This window comes from Nipponia nippon, unplaced genomic scaffold, assembly GCF_047370975.1.
Source record: "Nipponia nippon isolate SJK-2023a ecotype South Korea unplaced genomic scaffold, ASM4737097v1 scaffold_9, whole genome shotgun sequence".
Classification (NCBI taxonomy): domain Eukaryota; kingdom Metazoa; phylum Chordata; class Aves; order Pelecaniformes; family Threskiornithidae; genus Nipponia; species Nipponia nippon.
This window is the reverse complement of record NW_028262413.1, coordinates 30,194,236-30,209,104: the sequence shown is the minus strand read 5'-3', so window position 1 is coordinate 30,209,104 and position 14,869 is coordinate 30,194,236. Positions and strand designations below refer to the sequence as shown.

At 45.5% G+C, this 14,869-nt stretch overlaps 1 protein-coding gene across 1 annotated transcript; it reads right to left on the bottom strand.

The window, feature by feature from the left end:
- Positions 1-12,030: 12,030 nt before the first annotated feature.
- On the bottom strand, positions 12,031-13,873 carry LOC104016753 (C2 calcium-dependent domain-containing protein 4C). The gene is made up of 2 exons (XM_087744103.1): positions 13,749-13,873; positions 12,031-13,477 (listed from the first exon to the last, which is right to left on the bottom strand). Exon 2 carries the CDS (start codon positions 13,420-13,422, stop codon positions 12,121-12,123), a length of 1,302 nt encoding a protein of 433 aa, XP_087600229.1. The 5' UTR covers positions 13,423-13,477; positions 13,749-13,873; the 3' UTR covers positions 12,031-12,120.
- Between the last annotated feature and the right edge of the window lie 996 nt (positions 13,874-14,869).

Below are 14,869 nucleotides of genomic sequence, written 5' to 3'. Positions count from 1 at the left end.
CAATGCAGCTGTACTCCTCAGGAGCATATTCTTATCTTTTCCTAAAACTACAATTTTAAAAAAAGGTTCATGGCCAGAATCATAATTCACTATAGTTGTGTTACAAATTATTGTGTTTTTCTCTGCAGCATTATTTGCAGCACAACTTTTATCCTAAGGTACTTTCAAAAGAAACATTTTACCTAGAACACCCAAAGATGACATGAAAGGGACAGGTAGGACTGAGCAGAGAGCTCTACCCTCATTCTCAAGCTTTCTGCTGGGGCCACCTCCAACACTGATTTAATGACCAATGACAGCATTTATCTACCTAATACAAAGATGGCCTGAATCAGATTAGTCTGACTTCTTTCTCTCTCTCTCTCTCTCTCTCGGCAGTAATTGAGTGACAAATGTCCACAGGCTGTAGAACCAGAGCCAAAAAACCCACATGTAAGTGTGTTCAAGAGACACTTTATTGGGTTATTATAAGCAATGCAGATGTTATTTTCTCAAATGACTCCCTTTGATTTAAGTTGCCTGTATTCCAGCTAGACCTCTTTGCTATGTACCCCTTACAGGCACAACAAGAAGCAGTCTGTGCAGTTTGGGCTTCCTTTCCCCAGCATCAGGGTGAGCTGTTATTTATTGACAGCTGTGTGGCTGCTCTGCCATCTACAGAAACACCTCTGGAGCAGTTCCCTCCTGAAACTGCCGACAGTTTGGGCTCCCCTAGCTGGGCTCTAAGATCAGACACAGAAAGGACAATCCACCCTCTGTTAAGATTCTTATGGGAAACCTTACGAATGAGAGCAAAGTGTGGCTTCTTGGACTATTTCTGTCTTCATCTTCCTGCACTGTTTCCTCTCTAAGCCTTATTTGCAATTCAAGAAGAGAGGAGGCCATAGATAACAATATCTTATTTAGCAGATCAAGCAATATGTAGGCAAGATTTCCATTAAGCAATGTCTCTGTCCATTTATTTCACTATTAGGAAAGCTACCAAGTAATTTGATGGGTGCAGGTGAGAAATAACAGTCACACAGGAAGTTGGTTTTGTATATCTATTACCCTAAACTGAATGTTGCTCATGCATCTGAGGCGGGGGAACATCCCCTCCTACAGCTTGTCAAAAGGGTTGTACTCCCAATACCAGTGCTGTACCTGACCCAGCCATGTTGTCTGCCCCAAAGGGGAATACAGCATGCAGTTAAACGCACAGTCATTTTAAAAGCTTGCCAAGAATTTGCACATTTGCTGTGGTGGCATTGACAGTTACAGCTGCCTGAAGCTCTCCACATGAGCAGGTTGCTTCTTGGTTACAAGTGAAACAAGACAGTTCTAGAAAGGGGAACTCCCCCTGGCCACAGTCAGAAACTACTACAGCCCAGCACAAGTATATTACCTGTTCCGCTTTAGCAGTTTGAATAATAAAACTTACTGAAGTCAAGTGCCGGATGAACTGCTACTTACCTCCATCATCAGTTCAGTTTAAGGCATTGTCAAAACTATGCAAATCACCCCAAGAAGGCCACTGCTGACCAGCTGCAGACACTATGCACACTAATTATCATTGATAGGTACGTTTTCAGACACTTACTATTTTAAGCTTAGACACAAAAGCCCAAAAAGTTTAAATCCTTCTAGGCATATATCTTGATGATCAGGGCCTTAGTTTCCTCATAGATAACAAAGAGTATTTGAGTATCTAGTAATAAATATACTACACTGCCCATTTTTGGGGGGGTGGGTATTGGTTTAAGACTTTTCTCATCAAGGTATTTTGTCCCTACTGGCTGCAAGCAAATTAGTTCCTAACAAAGTTTGATTAAAATTCTGTAGCCCACCCTTATTCTCTAGGCACGTAGATCTTTTCTTTCCACAGGAAACTGATACTAAGTCTTCCAGTGTTTGGCATCACACATACTAAATATTTATGCCTATCAGAAGTTCACAACTCGGAGCAAATTACATCCCACCCTGCCCCATACCAACACTACAGATGCACCAAGTCTTGGAGCTTCTCAGTGACATTTATTTTTATAATCCATTTCAGCTAATCACTGGAAACACCTGCCCTCACAGCTTTGAATATTTTAACTCTCTGCAATCCACAGTCCAAATAGGTCAAGATCTTTGCTGACTTATCCATATAGAATGTAAACAAACATCAGCAATGATTTTATTAGTGTTTAGTACACCAGTCTGATTCATATCTCTGCTGTACTCCATTTGTGTACTTTTTTTCTACAGACTTTCTAGTTCCCCATTGTTGGAAGATGCCTGTTTTTAATAAAAAATGAGATCGTTCATTAGTTGCCTTGCGCTCCTCTGATGGGCCACACTTTACTAGTAATTTTGGATTTCAGTTGTAAACATCAAGTTCTGCATTACAGGTGAATAATGGAAGGGGAGGCTTTAATATTGCAATAGCTCTTAGAAGTAAATGTGTAAGGCTTTCAGCTTTTCAGATTTTAAGTTTCACTTAATTTTCCAACACTTGCATTTTATAGTGATGACATTACATCCCACATGGGTATTAGAAGTTTTTAACTTGGCACTTATGACATTCTTCTGAGATTCCCTTTGCATGTAATGTAAGCAGGATCAGACCACAGATATTTGTAGTACTTTAAGAAAGCCAAGATAGGTGAGACATCTTATATTACATTTCTGGTATTAGCAAAACATATAAGCAAAACACATCCATGAAAGTTGTCTCCTGTATCTGGAAAGTGAAACTGAATAAAAGGAACAAGGGAAGTGTGATTTGAGGAAGCAAAAAAGATGGAGCCAGACTTTTCTCAGTGCTATCAGGACGGACAAGAGGAAACAGGCACAGACTGAAACACAGGAAATTCCATTTGAACATAAGACAACACAAGAGGAGGAAGAGGAGAAAAAACCCACAACTTTTTTACACTGAGGGTGGTCAAGCACTAGGACAGGTTGCCCAGAGAGGCTGTAGAGTCTCCATCCTTTGGAGATACTCAAAATCCAACTGGACATGGTCCTGAGCAACCCGCTGTAGCTGACCCTGCTTTGAACAAGGGGTTGGACTAGGTGATCTCTGGGTCCCTGCCAGCCTCAACTATTCTGTGATTCTGAAGTTGACAAAAAGTCATGGGCCAATGCCATAACAAGGACTGTTTTCCTTTTGGGAAAAAAAAAAAAAAAAAAGAAAAAAAAAGAGTTCTTATCAAGAAAAAGTGAACTATGAGTGGTACCCAGTCTTCAAATAGTATTTGTTTACAACACACTGAGTGGAAATATAAATAAGTGGAGCAGATTAGCTCCATACTGATACTCCTAGCCCTGCATTTTGGTTTTCTACTTTATCAGTTTTTTTCTTCCAGTAACTTCCCTGAGAGTATGCTGCATTTTGACCTTTAAAAATGTCCCACAGTTTAAATATCCCTTTGCTTCCCTTCGTATTCATGCAGTTCTCAAGTGTTTTGCTCCTGTGGACCCTTTGACATTAAAGCCTCATCTTCTCCTGTGCCCATGTAGTAACTTCCAAGGGTGACGAATCATTCCTGCCAGCTGGACATTTCTGTTGTCCAGTAACTTCCATCCAGTCCCATCCCTGAGGCATCCTTAACTCATTCATGCCTAGTAAGGTATCTTTAAAGGAGATGGCTAAAGGAAGCCGTGTGCATTTTTAGAACAATACAGAAATATTCCAGATGCTTCACATACCTCTTTGTCTACATGTACTAGATGTGCCTGTTCCTTTCCAATAAAAATATTTAGGACAAGTCTTAGGAAACTCACTATTTAATTAGATTTGTGCTTAAGTTTTATGCAGGCTTGGATAATGTTCAATGCTCCCAGTGGGTTAGGAATAGCTCTCAGTTTTACCAACTTTTCATACCGATGGTTTTGCTTCAGATTCCTCTGGATGACATACATACCCCAGCAAAGCATCCTACTACAAAGGCGGCTGGGTTAATAAGCAACAAAGCTGTAGAATAGTTCAGGAACTTTTCTGGACAGAAATCAGTTGTTTTATCTTAAAAACGCAAAATGATTTGTCAGGTGCATTGCATCCTCTGTCAGGGCACAGGGATAATCACCCTAGCTGAGGAGATGTTTCTGGAGCCAGCTGCACCTGTTCGGATATTCTCCTTTACAGCACCCCCCTTGACAACGCCTCTGCTCCCAACCCAGCTGTCCTCCGTCACCAATGGAGCACACGTGGCAGACAAACAACACTTACCCCTGGATGTGCCAAGTACTTTGTTGTCTTAGTTGACAACAAGATCAGCTATTGCTCCACAGCTCTTTCATAGATAAAAGAAAACTGGTTACCTCTGAGCAAGGGGAGAGGAAAGAGGTGTTTACCAAGAAACTTGGTAATTAGGAAGCACAATTTAAGTTCTGGTGTATATACACCCCTTTCTCAGTAATCCCACTGCATGCAGCTTCTCATAAATTAATGCTGTTTCCTAACAATGTTTCTAACCTTAGCCAGACTGACCTGTACTGTTAAAGTAATTTCAAAAAGTCAGTTACACAATTCACACGAGTTCAGGAAATCACATCATTTGACAGCTACGAACAGGACAGCCACTGGGCAAACCTGCAGTATTTCAGAGCCCTGTAAACACACCTTGTAGCTAGGTTATATTTCACTCTAACCTTGTTTTGAGAACAAGGTTAATCAGGTCTTGTATTTGGGAAAATTCAGGACACAAACCTTGCAGGTGTCACCTTCTGAGCCCCTCAGAAAGGGACACTCCCTGCTGGAGGTGGCATTTACTTCTACCAGCCCTATGCCCTGAGAGCAGCGAGGGGTGCGAGTCCCAAGGACCACTCACTTGTGGCATCAAATGAGGCAATCTTGCACTGCTGAGCTACTCATGCAAAAGCAACTCTCCTTACATACAGCAGTAAGCCAAGAGACCATTTGACACTGACCAAGTATTATCACTGTGGATTTGAGGCTACAGCCCACTGAGGGGCAGGGTGTATCACCACGCACATCGATTGCTGCTTTGTGCTTTCTGCCCGTTTAGATCTCTCCCTGCCCCGCTCTCCACAAAGGATGAACTCAAATCCTCTAGCTGTTCCACAGTCTGGGGCACTGAATATCAAGTACAAAGCTGGGCTAGCCAACCTTAGATTGTATCTCTGAAAAGCCTCAGCTATGACTTGAGACAACTTTTCTTATCGATTAAAAGTCATCTGTGGAGGCTTGACTCTCCTCCTTCCCCCACAGACCAACTGATCCAAGACTGCACAGCTGAATTACTTGGCTTGAATCAGCTTTGACGGCAAGCTAATTAGGGCTGTGAAAGTCAGCATTTGCCACAGTCGCTTTTTCATCATTGGCGACATTGCTTTTGCCAACACTCAGCATGAGCTATTTGCCTTTAACAAGCTTTACTAGGTGATTCCCACACCCCTCCCGGCCGGACTTCAACTCCAGAGTTTAGTGTCAGGTTCAGCACAGCAGTGCCTACAGGCTGGGCAGCAGGTCGTGCTGAGCTTGTCTTTAACACCAAAGCTTTGTCACGCTGTTTAAGTACACCCAGGAGCAGTGCTGGAGCCTCCAGCTCAGCTGCAGCTCTGGCATCCAGCACTGCAAAAGCCAGCTGTGCCCAGTGCCCAGTTCCTTCTGCAAAATTTAATGGTTGGGATCTCAGCAGAAAGCAATTCTGGCAGGTACAGCTTTGCTATGGGCACTGGGCTGCCAGAAGGCATCAAGTAACAACATGCTTACAACCAGGATATCTTCTAGAATCACAATTACATAAATTAAATAATCTGGTGAAATCAGAGAAACCTCACACAAACTTAAGTTGGCTCTGGCATTTCAAGACAGCGTCTGTTACTGGTATTATATTCACTGGGATGGTAAGTTCAGGTTTATTGCTCACTGGAAACAGCTAATGGTTAGCACAGGACGGTTTGACAAAAAAAAAAACCAAAAAAAAACCAAAAACAAAACAAAAAAAAAAACAGCCAAGACTGAAGTTAAATGGTTTCAGCTTCTGGAACTGTGCACTTTCATAAAGGGATGATAGAAATAATCATGAGGATTTATGCAGTGCCATTGTAAGCTACATCATCTCATCCTTTGCGTCTGCACGTGAGAAAATAAGCACCTTTAATATAAGCCTCTTACCTGAGTGCTTTTCTCAATGTCTTTCTCACCTATTATGTCAAGACAGGGAAGAACTCTTCCTTACAGGCAACTGAGGAACATGGTGAGACATAGCCATATGAAATCCACAGCATCTGGGGATGCAGGCACTGGAAAACTAAACTTGTGTGACCTCCTGTACGTCACAGCAGCAGTTTAAACAGGCGGGCTGTGACTTGGGTCCCTGTACGTGCCTCTTCAACATAGCAATGTAATGAAGACCCAGAACCTTTGCTGGCCCTCTCACTAAAAAGAAGCAACTCTAAGGTTTTTCAGCCAACTTTCTCTCTCACTTTGTGCTCCTTGAAATGCTTCCTGATTTTGCACTGAAGAGGCTGAGAAATGCAAGTAGAGAAATCATTAAGATTTAACAGAAAGGAAACAAGCTGGAAAATCTTGTTCAGTGCTTTCCTGTCTAGTACATGCAATGCTTGACAAGGTCAGGTTCTCACTGTACCACTCAGGATAGCTAATTTTGCAGCATTAGAACATTTATAGCCAGAAATAGAAAAGTAATAGCAGAAGGAATAACAAAATCAGAACACAGAGCTGTCTGGTCACCTGTGGTGGCATCTAGGCAGAAGAGGCTGTTAATACTTCTCACTCCTGTTTGTTGGACCCTTCCTCTCATCTCTGGGACTGTGCTCAGTTCCCAATACCTCACCTCAATTGCCATAGACCACCAGCAACCTGGGCTGTAGCCATTTCTGTTCCTGACAGGAGCAAAAAACTACTGGGAGCTCTTTTCCTTTCATAAGGATCCTTCAAATGCAAAGAACCAGCAGCATAAAACACATGACTTTCTTAGCAATCCTGATGGAGGCCCAACGGGCCGACACACAAAGAAGAATATAGCCCCTTTTCCCCACTCTGCAAGCAGCATGATGCTGTGCACAGACCAGGCTGAGGTCTGCTTCTGGGCATCTGCAGCTCTGTCCCCTCCTGCCACCCGTGTTTTATATCAATCAATCACCTTGACGCAAACTAGGTTAGTTCAGACATTCTGCAACATTAAACTTCATTTTACCTCTGTTATGAGGACAGATTGTTCAGCATAATTTTAGTCTTTTCTTCTAAGACACTATTAATAATGATATTAGAGTACATTTCAGTGACAGTCATCAGCATTAAGTCTGTATTGAAATGCCATCTCATTTAAATATGCAGATTAATCTTACATGCATTTTTTTGTTCAGAGCACACAGTAATGGAAAACAGATAGCATCTAATTATGCCATTCATTTTGTGAGCGTAAGGGTACTGTTTGTTTTAATCAAACATCCTGCTGCAAAAAGCTATCAATAGATGTGACTCATTACCTTTCCTACCTTGACCAAATATCATGCCCAACAATTCAGCCCCCGATACAAGCTAGAAGATCTCTAACCTAGATGCAGGACAACTGCCCATCTCTGAAGCAGGCAGCAGTTGCTGGAGGGCATGGGGATGGCCCAGCGAGCACATGGCCTGTGGCATGCCCTCCCAGGGGTCCCGCAGAGAGGTCCTTATACTGATCAATCCGATTTACACAGGTTTCTCCAGGACAACTTCCCCAGCCTGGGGGAAGTAGCCTGGCAACCCAAAGATAGGCTGTTTGCAGATTTATACATTCATCTAGCTGTTCTTTCCTCAGTTCTCTGAGGAAACTAAAAGTTACCCACAACACTTAATAGTTAGACTAAAAACTAGAAGAATTTTTGCCCATTAGGCCCCATCATATGTTCAGTCTTTCACCACAGTCACTACAGCTGACTGAAGAGCCAAGCCACAGGAACGGACGTACCAGCCTCCTCCAAGAGCCCCCTCAGAGGAGGCACTTGGAGGTGGCACAGGTGCCGTTTTCAGCAGTGCCTCTCCAGAACCAGCCTGAGAAATGGGAGCAGCTTAGAACAAGCGGTGCAACAAATGGAATTTGATACTGCAAACACTGTGCTGCCTAATCTCCAGTCTACACGTCTGTCCTGTTAGGCTTTTTAGGTCATAGACGTTTGCTTCCCTTGGTAGTATTCCTGAACTTTACCTGAAAAGCAGCACTGTTATAGGAATTGCATTTTACCCTACCATACTTCAGTACATTGCACCACAAACTGTATTTGACTATAACCTGCACGGATTTCTGGAAAGAAAAACATAAGACTTGCTTTACAGTAACATTTGTCCAGAATTGAAGAGGCATGCTTAAAATAACTGCGTTTGAAAAGGCCAGCACAATAAGTACTTCCAGTGCAGCTGAAACAAATAATATTTGCTTAGCAAAACAGAGTCCAGGATCTTGGCAGAAAGACCTTCTGTTCCTCAAACAATTGTCAGGGTTTTTTTTAAAAATGAAATTAAGACGTGATCTTCCAACCAGTGAGCACCACTGAACACAGCTGATCAGACTACCCCAAAACAGTTTTGCTTGAGAGAGTCATTTATGCTACGATATTTTCGTGGTATTTCAGAACTTCAGAAAACTTCTGAAGAGAGTATTTCTTAACTCTGAGTAGCTGTTTGCTAATGCCAGGAGGTGGATTTTCTTCTTGCTGTTGACTCTCATATAAGCATTGAGGCATCATGAGATTTTCCAGGCTGAAGTATCCAGTTGCCTTCTTGTTTGCTTATGCAGGTGTTTTACGTAATAGCCCCAATAAGGCTGACGCTTTCGGAAAGCACCTGCAGCATAGGCAGCATTGTAGGAGTTCACCACTTACAACTTAGTTGACCTCTAAGAGCATAAGAAAACAAGTCCTATGCCCTCTAATATTTAAGCACGTTGAAGTGTTCAAATTGTATTATGGCTTTGCATTGCTAATAAGAACAACATCCTGATAAGCAACACCCCAAAGCTTAGAAGGGATCAAATACCCCAAAATGTAAAAAGACATTTTTACATTTACATTTACAAAATGGGGGGGGTGGGGGCACCAAAACTGTTTTCCATCTAGTGTTACAGTCATACTTAGTCTTGAGTCTGACTAATGTAGCTGAATAGGTACTTAATTCAAAGTTCTTATATTAAAGAAGAAAATTACCAAGAAAAACATGAAGTTAGATTATTTGCCAGAGAAACACAGGCAAAGTCCAGCTGTCCTTCCCAGGCTTAACCTCTGCCTTTGAATCAGGTCCGCAAGTCTTCTGCTGCTTTCAGCTGAAGGAGCAAGTCACCCTCTAGCATGCAGGCCTATCCTGAAACTTCTGTAGGGAGGCTTTCTCAGAAATAAGTCATTGTTGTAAGAGCCTTAAAAATAGCTCAGTTTTCTTTCAACCAACCAAAGATGCAGCCTTTACCTCTTTAAATAGGTGACTAGATGAGCCCAGCTGGAAACTTACTCTCCTGTGACAGGAAGGGAGGACTTTCTCCAAGGACTTAACTCCTTCCCTGCCTGATGAAGGATGAGACTTTACAAGCACTTCTGGTTTATGCCAGTAACTACACTCTGCTCATTAGCCTGCAGAAGAGAAGGCTCAGGGAAGATCTCATTGCTGTGTATGAATATCTGATGGGAGGGAGTGAAGAGGGTGGAGCCAGGCTCTTCTCAGGGGTATCCAGTGACAGGACAAGAGGCAACGAGCACAAACTGAAATACAGGAAATTCCACTTATGCAGGAAGAAAAGCTTTTTTACTGTTAGGGTGGCAAAATACTGGAGTAGGGTTCCCAAGCAGACTATGGAGGCTCCATCCGTGGAGACACTCTAAACCCAACTGGACATGGTCCTGGGCAACCTGGTGGAGCTGACCTTGCTTTCAGCAGGAGTCAGGTGATACAGTCTCCAGAGGCCCCCTCCCACCTCAACTGTTCCATCATTCTGTCTCCCTGCAGTACAGCACTTGCATGGCACATATCATAGGGCAGAAAGATACCCGCTGTAGTGTGACTGTATGTGATCCTCTGACACATGTAACTGTCCTCTTCTGTATTATCTCAGCCTCTTTCTCCATGTGGGTGTACCTGTGAAGAGACCTGAAGCCCTGAGAACTAAAAATGTGATGGCGGATGACTGATGAGCCTGAAGAGGCAGTCTCTGCCTTCCTTCGGGAGACCCCATGAAATAACCAATTAAATAGGCTTAATTTTTTGCAGCATTATTGATTCTTTCTTGAAGTCACATTTTTTAATTTCACTTCTCCCTACTTCCTTTAGGTTTTCCCTTACAGTCAGTTTGCCCAGATTCAAGGATACAAGTGTCAGTGCATCACCTCCAGCTGTGCAGTGTGTCAGTACATTTAATTCTTTCCTTTAGCACAAATGGATTACTATTCCATTTGATTTTAATCAGCTCCTGGGAATATACCCAGCCATTCTCCTGTGCAAGTTGTCCTTTGTACGAGGATTCCGTTTTTAGAAGCATCTCACGTGAGCTGGATCAAGGATTAGCAGTGGGCATCTCTGAGCACTTGTGGTCACAGTTAACATCCTTTGGGCTTTTACTGCTATCTGAAGAAAAAAAAAAAAACAACCCTTCCTGGGGTACTTAAGTCTGAAACAGAATCAAATGATTCAGTGGCCAAGCAATACCAGAACCTCCCATGAACAGACCGATGATTTGCAGGCAGTTCTACTCTTGCCAGAATAGGGCAGAGGGAGGATCTGCTAGACATCTTTTTGAAAGAGCTTTTAAGCTGTATATTTAGCACAAGCAAGGCCCTGTTTCTACAGCCTCACATGGAACACAGAAGAAAACCTTCCTTTTCTGTGCCCCATGCCTGTGTGGATTGCTCTGCCATTAAGGCTTATCTACCTTCACATAATGAAGCCTGCAACTTAATCGAGGGAGGCAGCAACAGGCCTGGACTTTCAAGACAGAGCTTCTGCCTCCTCCCACCTGCACAGCTGCAGTTTCTACCAGTTATCATCTGTTTTACCTAGCCGCCAGTCCACCTCAGCAAGAAGGAAAAAAAAAAAAAAAAAAAAAGGAAGGTGGCCTTAAGCATGCAGGAGCTCTGCACCTTCATGTTTCTTGTGGTGTTAAAGCAAGTGCCTCAGCCACTCACTGCTGGTAGAGGACAGAGAAAAATTATACTAATTTTATCACAGTGACTTGAACAAGGTACGCAACAAGTCACTACCTGAAGCAGGAATTCAACCCAGAGACCCCAAACTATTCTTTGCCCTTGCTGCATTGATACCTTATCTGCTTCAGTTTCAGAAAGAATGCAGTAGCTGAATTGCTGAGTGTTAGAGCTCCAGTGTGCATTCCTGACCAAAACACAATTACCTGGCAACTTCATCCTGACAGCTGTGAAATCAACCATGGAAAGGAAAGGTAAATGAAGATGCTACCTGTGCTACAGCAATCACCCCCTTCTCAGTGACCCCAGGCAGGAGCCACCTCACTGTTCAGTGTTGAGTGTAGGTCTGTGGAGAGAAAGAGACCCCACCTGCAGTGCCTTTTAGCTGCTGCTCAGAAGCTGATCTTAAGTTATCCTCAACACAAGCTTACACCTGCTTTGGGAGTCCAAATCTTCCACCCCTGTCATAGGAGAAGGGCTGATTCCCAAACAAACTATATACTCTCTCTCCCCCCAAACACAGGACACGTTAAAACATTCACTTCTGCAAATATGAGTGTTGTCAAAATGGTCTATTTAACCAATATAATACCTGGGAGCTGCAACAGAGTTCAGTGCCTACTGTGTGCATATGCTGTGTACCTGCTTAGGGAACCAGAGTGAGCAAAAACCAACCATTCCGCACCCTGAAAGCCATAAACAAGAACAGCTTTGACTTTGTAACTGCCTAATCCTTTATCCTAAAGGCAAACTAGCCCTTCTGCCCTCCTCTCCTACTCTACAGGCAGAAGGTCTGCTCCACAGCCACCTTTTAATTTAGCTGCAAATACCTCACAGACTTTGAAGTGTTAAGCAGCAAAATAAGGCACAACAGCTAAGAGTAATACCAAGCAATGCAGTGCTTTGAAGTATTCTTTAAAAAAAAGAAAGTCAACCCAAAACTTTATTTAGTAGAAAACTTTCAGAAGACAAAATTAGTCTGTTTGAGTGTTTGAAGTATTACACTGCCAACATACTCATTAAAGACAATTCCCGTTCTCCTAAGGTGTAACCCCGTTTCATACTGCACCCTTTATTCATTGCTTTCATCCTTACAGAGAGGCTGTAAAGCTCTTCTTCTGCAATGCCATCGAAAAAGAAGTCCTCATTGAAGATGGGATTTCTGCTTCTCTTTATAACAGTGCTCCTCTGCTTCTGTGTTTTCCCTGGCACTAGAGAGAAGGTGATACAGCAGTTTATGTTTTTGGGCTCTACAGAGTCATCGTATAAACCCTCTGCACTGATGAGGCGGATCCGCAGCCTTTCATTTTCCGAGCAGTATTCAGCCGATAGCCTCAACATGCCTCCCTTGTCCATTACCACAGTGCTCTCTCCCACTAGTCTCTCCCGGCTGCAGGTCAGATCCAGGGGAAAGATAGGAGAACAGGACATGCTAAAGCTCCGTGTGGCAAGCAGCCCCTCTGAGGCCCGCCTGATGGCACTGGGGCTGGTATCAGTAGAGCTGCTCTCCTCTGTAGAGAGAGAATTGTTCCTGGCCATGCTGGATTTGTTCTTGGCTTTCAGCGCTCGGCAGAGCAATCCCTCCTGACTTTGTGTTTTGATCAGGGAGCAGGATCTGGGAGGTGATCTGCTGAGAAGCGGAGAACTGAAAGGAGAGGAATCGCTGGAGGAGGCAGTATCGCTGTCGCAGGCACCTTGCCTGTGCAGAGAGAGATGCTTGGGAGGCAGCCGCACAGAAGCAAAGCTGATAGCAATGGGATTAGACATACTCCCTTTGCCACTGAATGTGTTAGCTCTGGATCGAGACAGCATCAGGCTGGGCAGAGCACCGCATGGGTCGCCATGGAAGATGGACTCCTTTCTCCTGGTGTGGGGACTCTCCAGCAACGTGCAGAAGCCATAGGAAGTGGGGGCTCTGGGAAAGTGAGGCAGGGAGAGCGCTGCTTGGGACTGTGGGTCGGAGTTGGTGCTTTCTTCCTCCAGGGCTGGGATCTCTTCGGCACTTTCCACCAGAATGAGATGTGGCAAAGAAGAGCTGGGGCTGCAGTCAGAAGAATTAAAGTCTGCATCCTCTGAACTGTGGTCCTGGTGGGAGCCAGTGCCCTTAACAGGGCCAGAGCTGGTCAGCCTGGGGGGAATGCAGAATTCAGGGATTCTGTCAGGGGTGAGCACATTAGGAAAAGCAGCAGCCCCCAGTCGGCCTTTTTCAGGCAGATTTTGGCCAGGTGGCAGTCCCAGGAAGGAGGAGCTAGAGAGGTTTCCATTTTCATGTGATGCTCTGATCTTTTCCAAGAACCACATCACTGTAGCTGGGCAGGAGGTCCTCAAAGGGGAAAAGCTCGAAGTACAAATCCACCTGCAGACACACAGAGATGCATGAACATCCTTCTTGGACACACTACAGCCAAGCAAAGCACAGACGATACTATTCAAGACGGGACTGGCACAAGCCCAGTCGATCCACAGGTTCAAAACAGCCTCTGCCCAGCATGCTATCTTTAGCGAAATCAAATGGATTTTGCCGCAAGAACAGAACTAAAGAAATAAAACAGTATCGAGTCACGGCCAGGGAAAAACGTGCCGCTCTGATGCACCCCACCGATTTTCTCCCTTGGCAGAGGACGTACCTTGTCAAGCACAAGCCACTTGCTCTTTCCAGCAGCACCCTCTCCCTCGCTCCTCGGGCACCCCGCGGCCCGCCCCGAGCCGGCCCTTTTCTAGCGGCGCCGGGCGCCTCCCCCCCGCGCCGCCGGCGGAGGGCGGGGGCCGCGGGGCCGGCGGGAGGGGGCAGCCGGGCCTCCCGCCCCCGCAGCGCTCCCGCCGCCGGCGCTCAGGCGGAGAGAGGGGGCGGGGAGGAGAGATACCGCCGCCACCGCCTCCGCAGGAGCTGCCCCTGGCCGGACGCTGCGCTGAGCAGCGGGGACGCGCCTCGAGCGACGGGGAGCGCCCTTGCAAAACGAGCCTTTCGCGGGAAAGCGCCTTTTGGTTCGCGCCCGGGCCCCGGGGAGCGGCAGCTGCGGGCGGCGCTGGGCGCCCGCCTGCCGGCGCGGCGGGACGGGGCCGCCCTCGCCCGGCCCCGCGCTCGCAGGGGTGGCCGGAGACACCCGTACGGCAGGCAGCGCCTCGTCCTTCCTCTGCTTCCAGCTGCTTTTTGATTAAGAGGCGTCCCGAGGTGTTTCCAGATTAACTAGCAAACCCAGGACAAAAGCAGAATTGTCTCGGTGCTTCTTTTCTTCTCGAGGTCCTGGCAGGTTGCCAGCATTAGAGCAGTAGGAAGTGGGGATTGCGGTTTTTCAAGCTCACTTGAAAAGAAACTTTGCTGCTTTTCTGCATCTGAATGTGCGCCCCCCCCGGCAATATCCCGCAAACAACGTGAGACAACCGAGCCCTGACCCAGTGTCCTGCCACTGACACTGAGCAACAGCAGCAACAGGAACGCAGATGCAGCGAGGAGAAAGACAAGGCAGAAAATGCCCTGGCAAGTCACCTTGAAATGGACTATGTCAAAAGCACAGGCGTGCGGGACGCTGGGCAGGCGCTGCCCAGAGCCAGCGTGGGATCCGCAGACTTTCTCACCGCAGTTCTGCAGTGCAGCAGAACGCGAACGGACCTCTGCAAGCTCCCTGTAATTCTTCTGCAAGCTGCAAATAGGAATCCTAACTGCAAAGCCAGGAAGGCCTGCCAAACAGGTTGGCTAAATACTCAGTTGAAGCTGTATGCCTGTAACACAGCAATAGTAGACAAATTA

Excerpts from the sequence above, each read along its gene's own strand:
- LOC104016753 (XM_087744103.1), bottom strand. The coding sequence starts at position 13,422 with ATGTGGTTCTTGGAAAAGATCAGAGCATCACATGAAAATGGAAACCTC.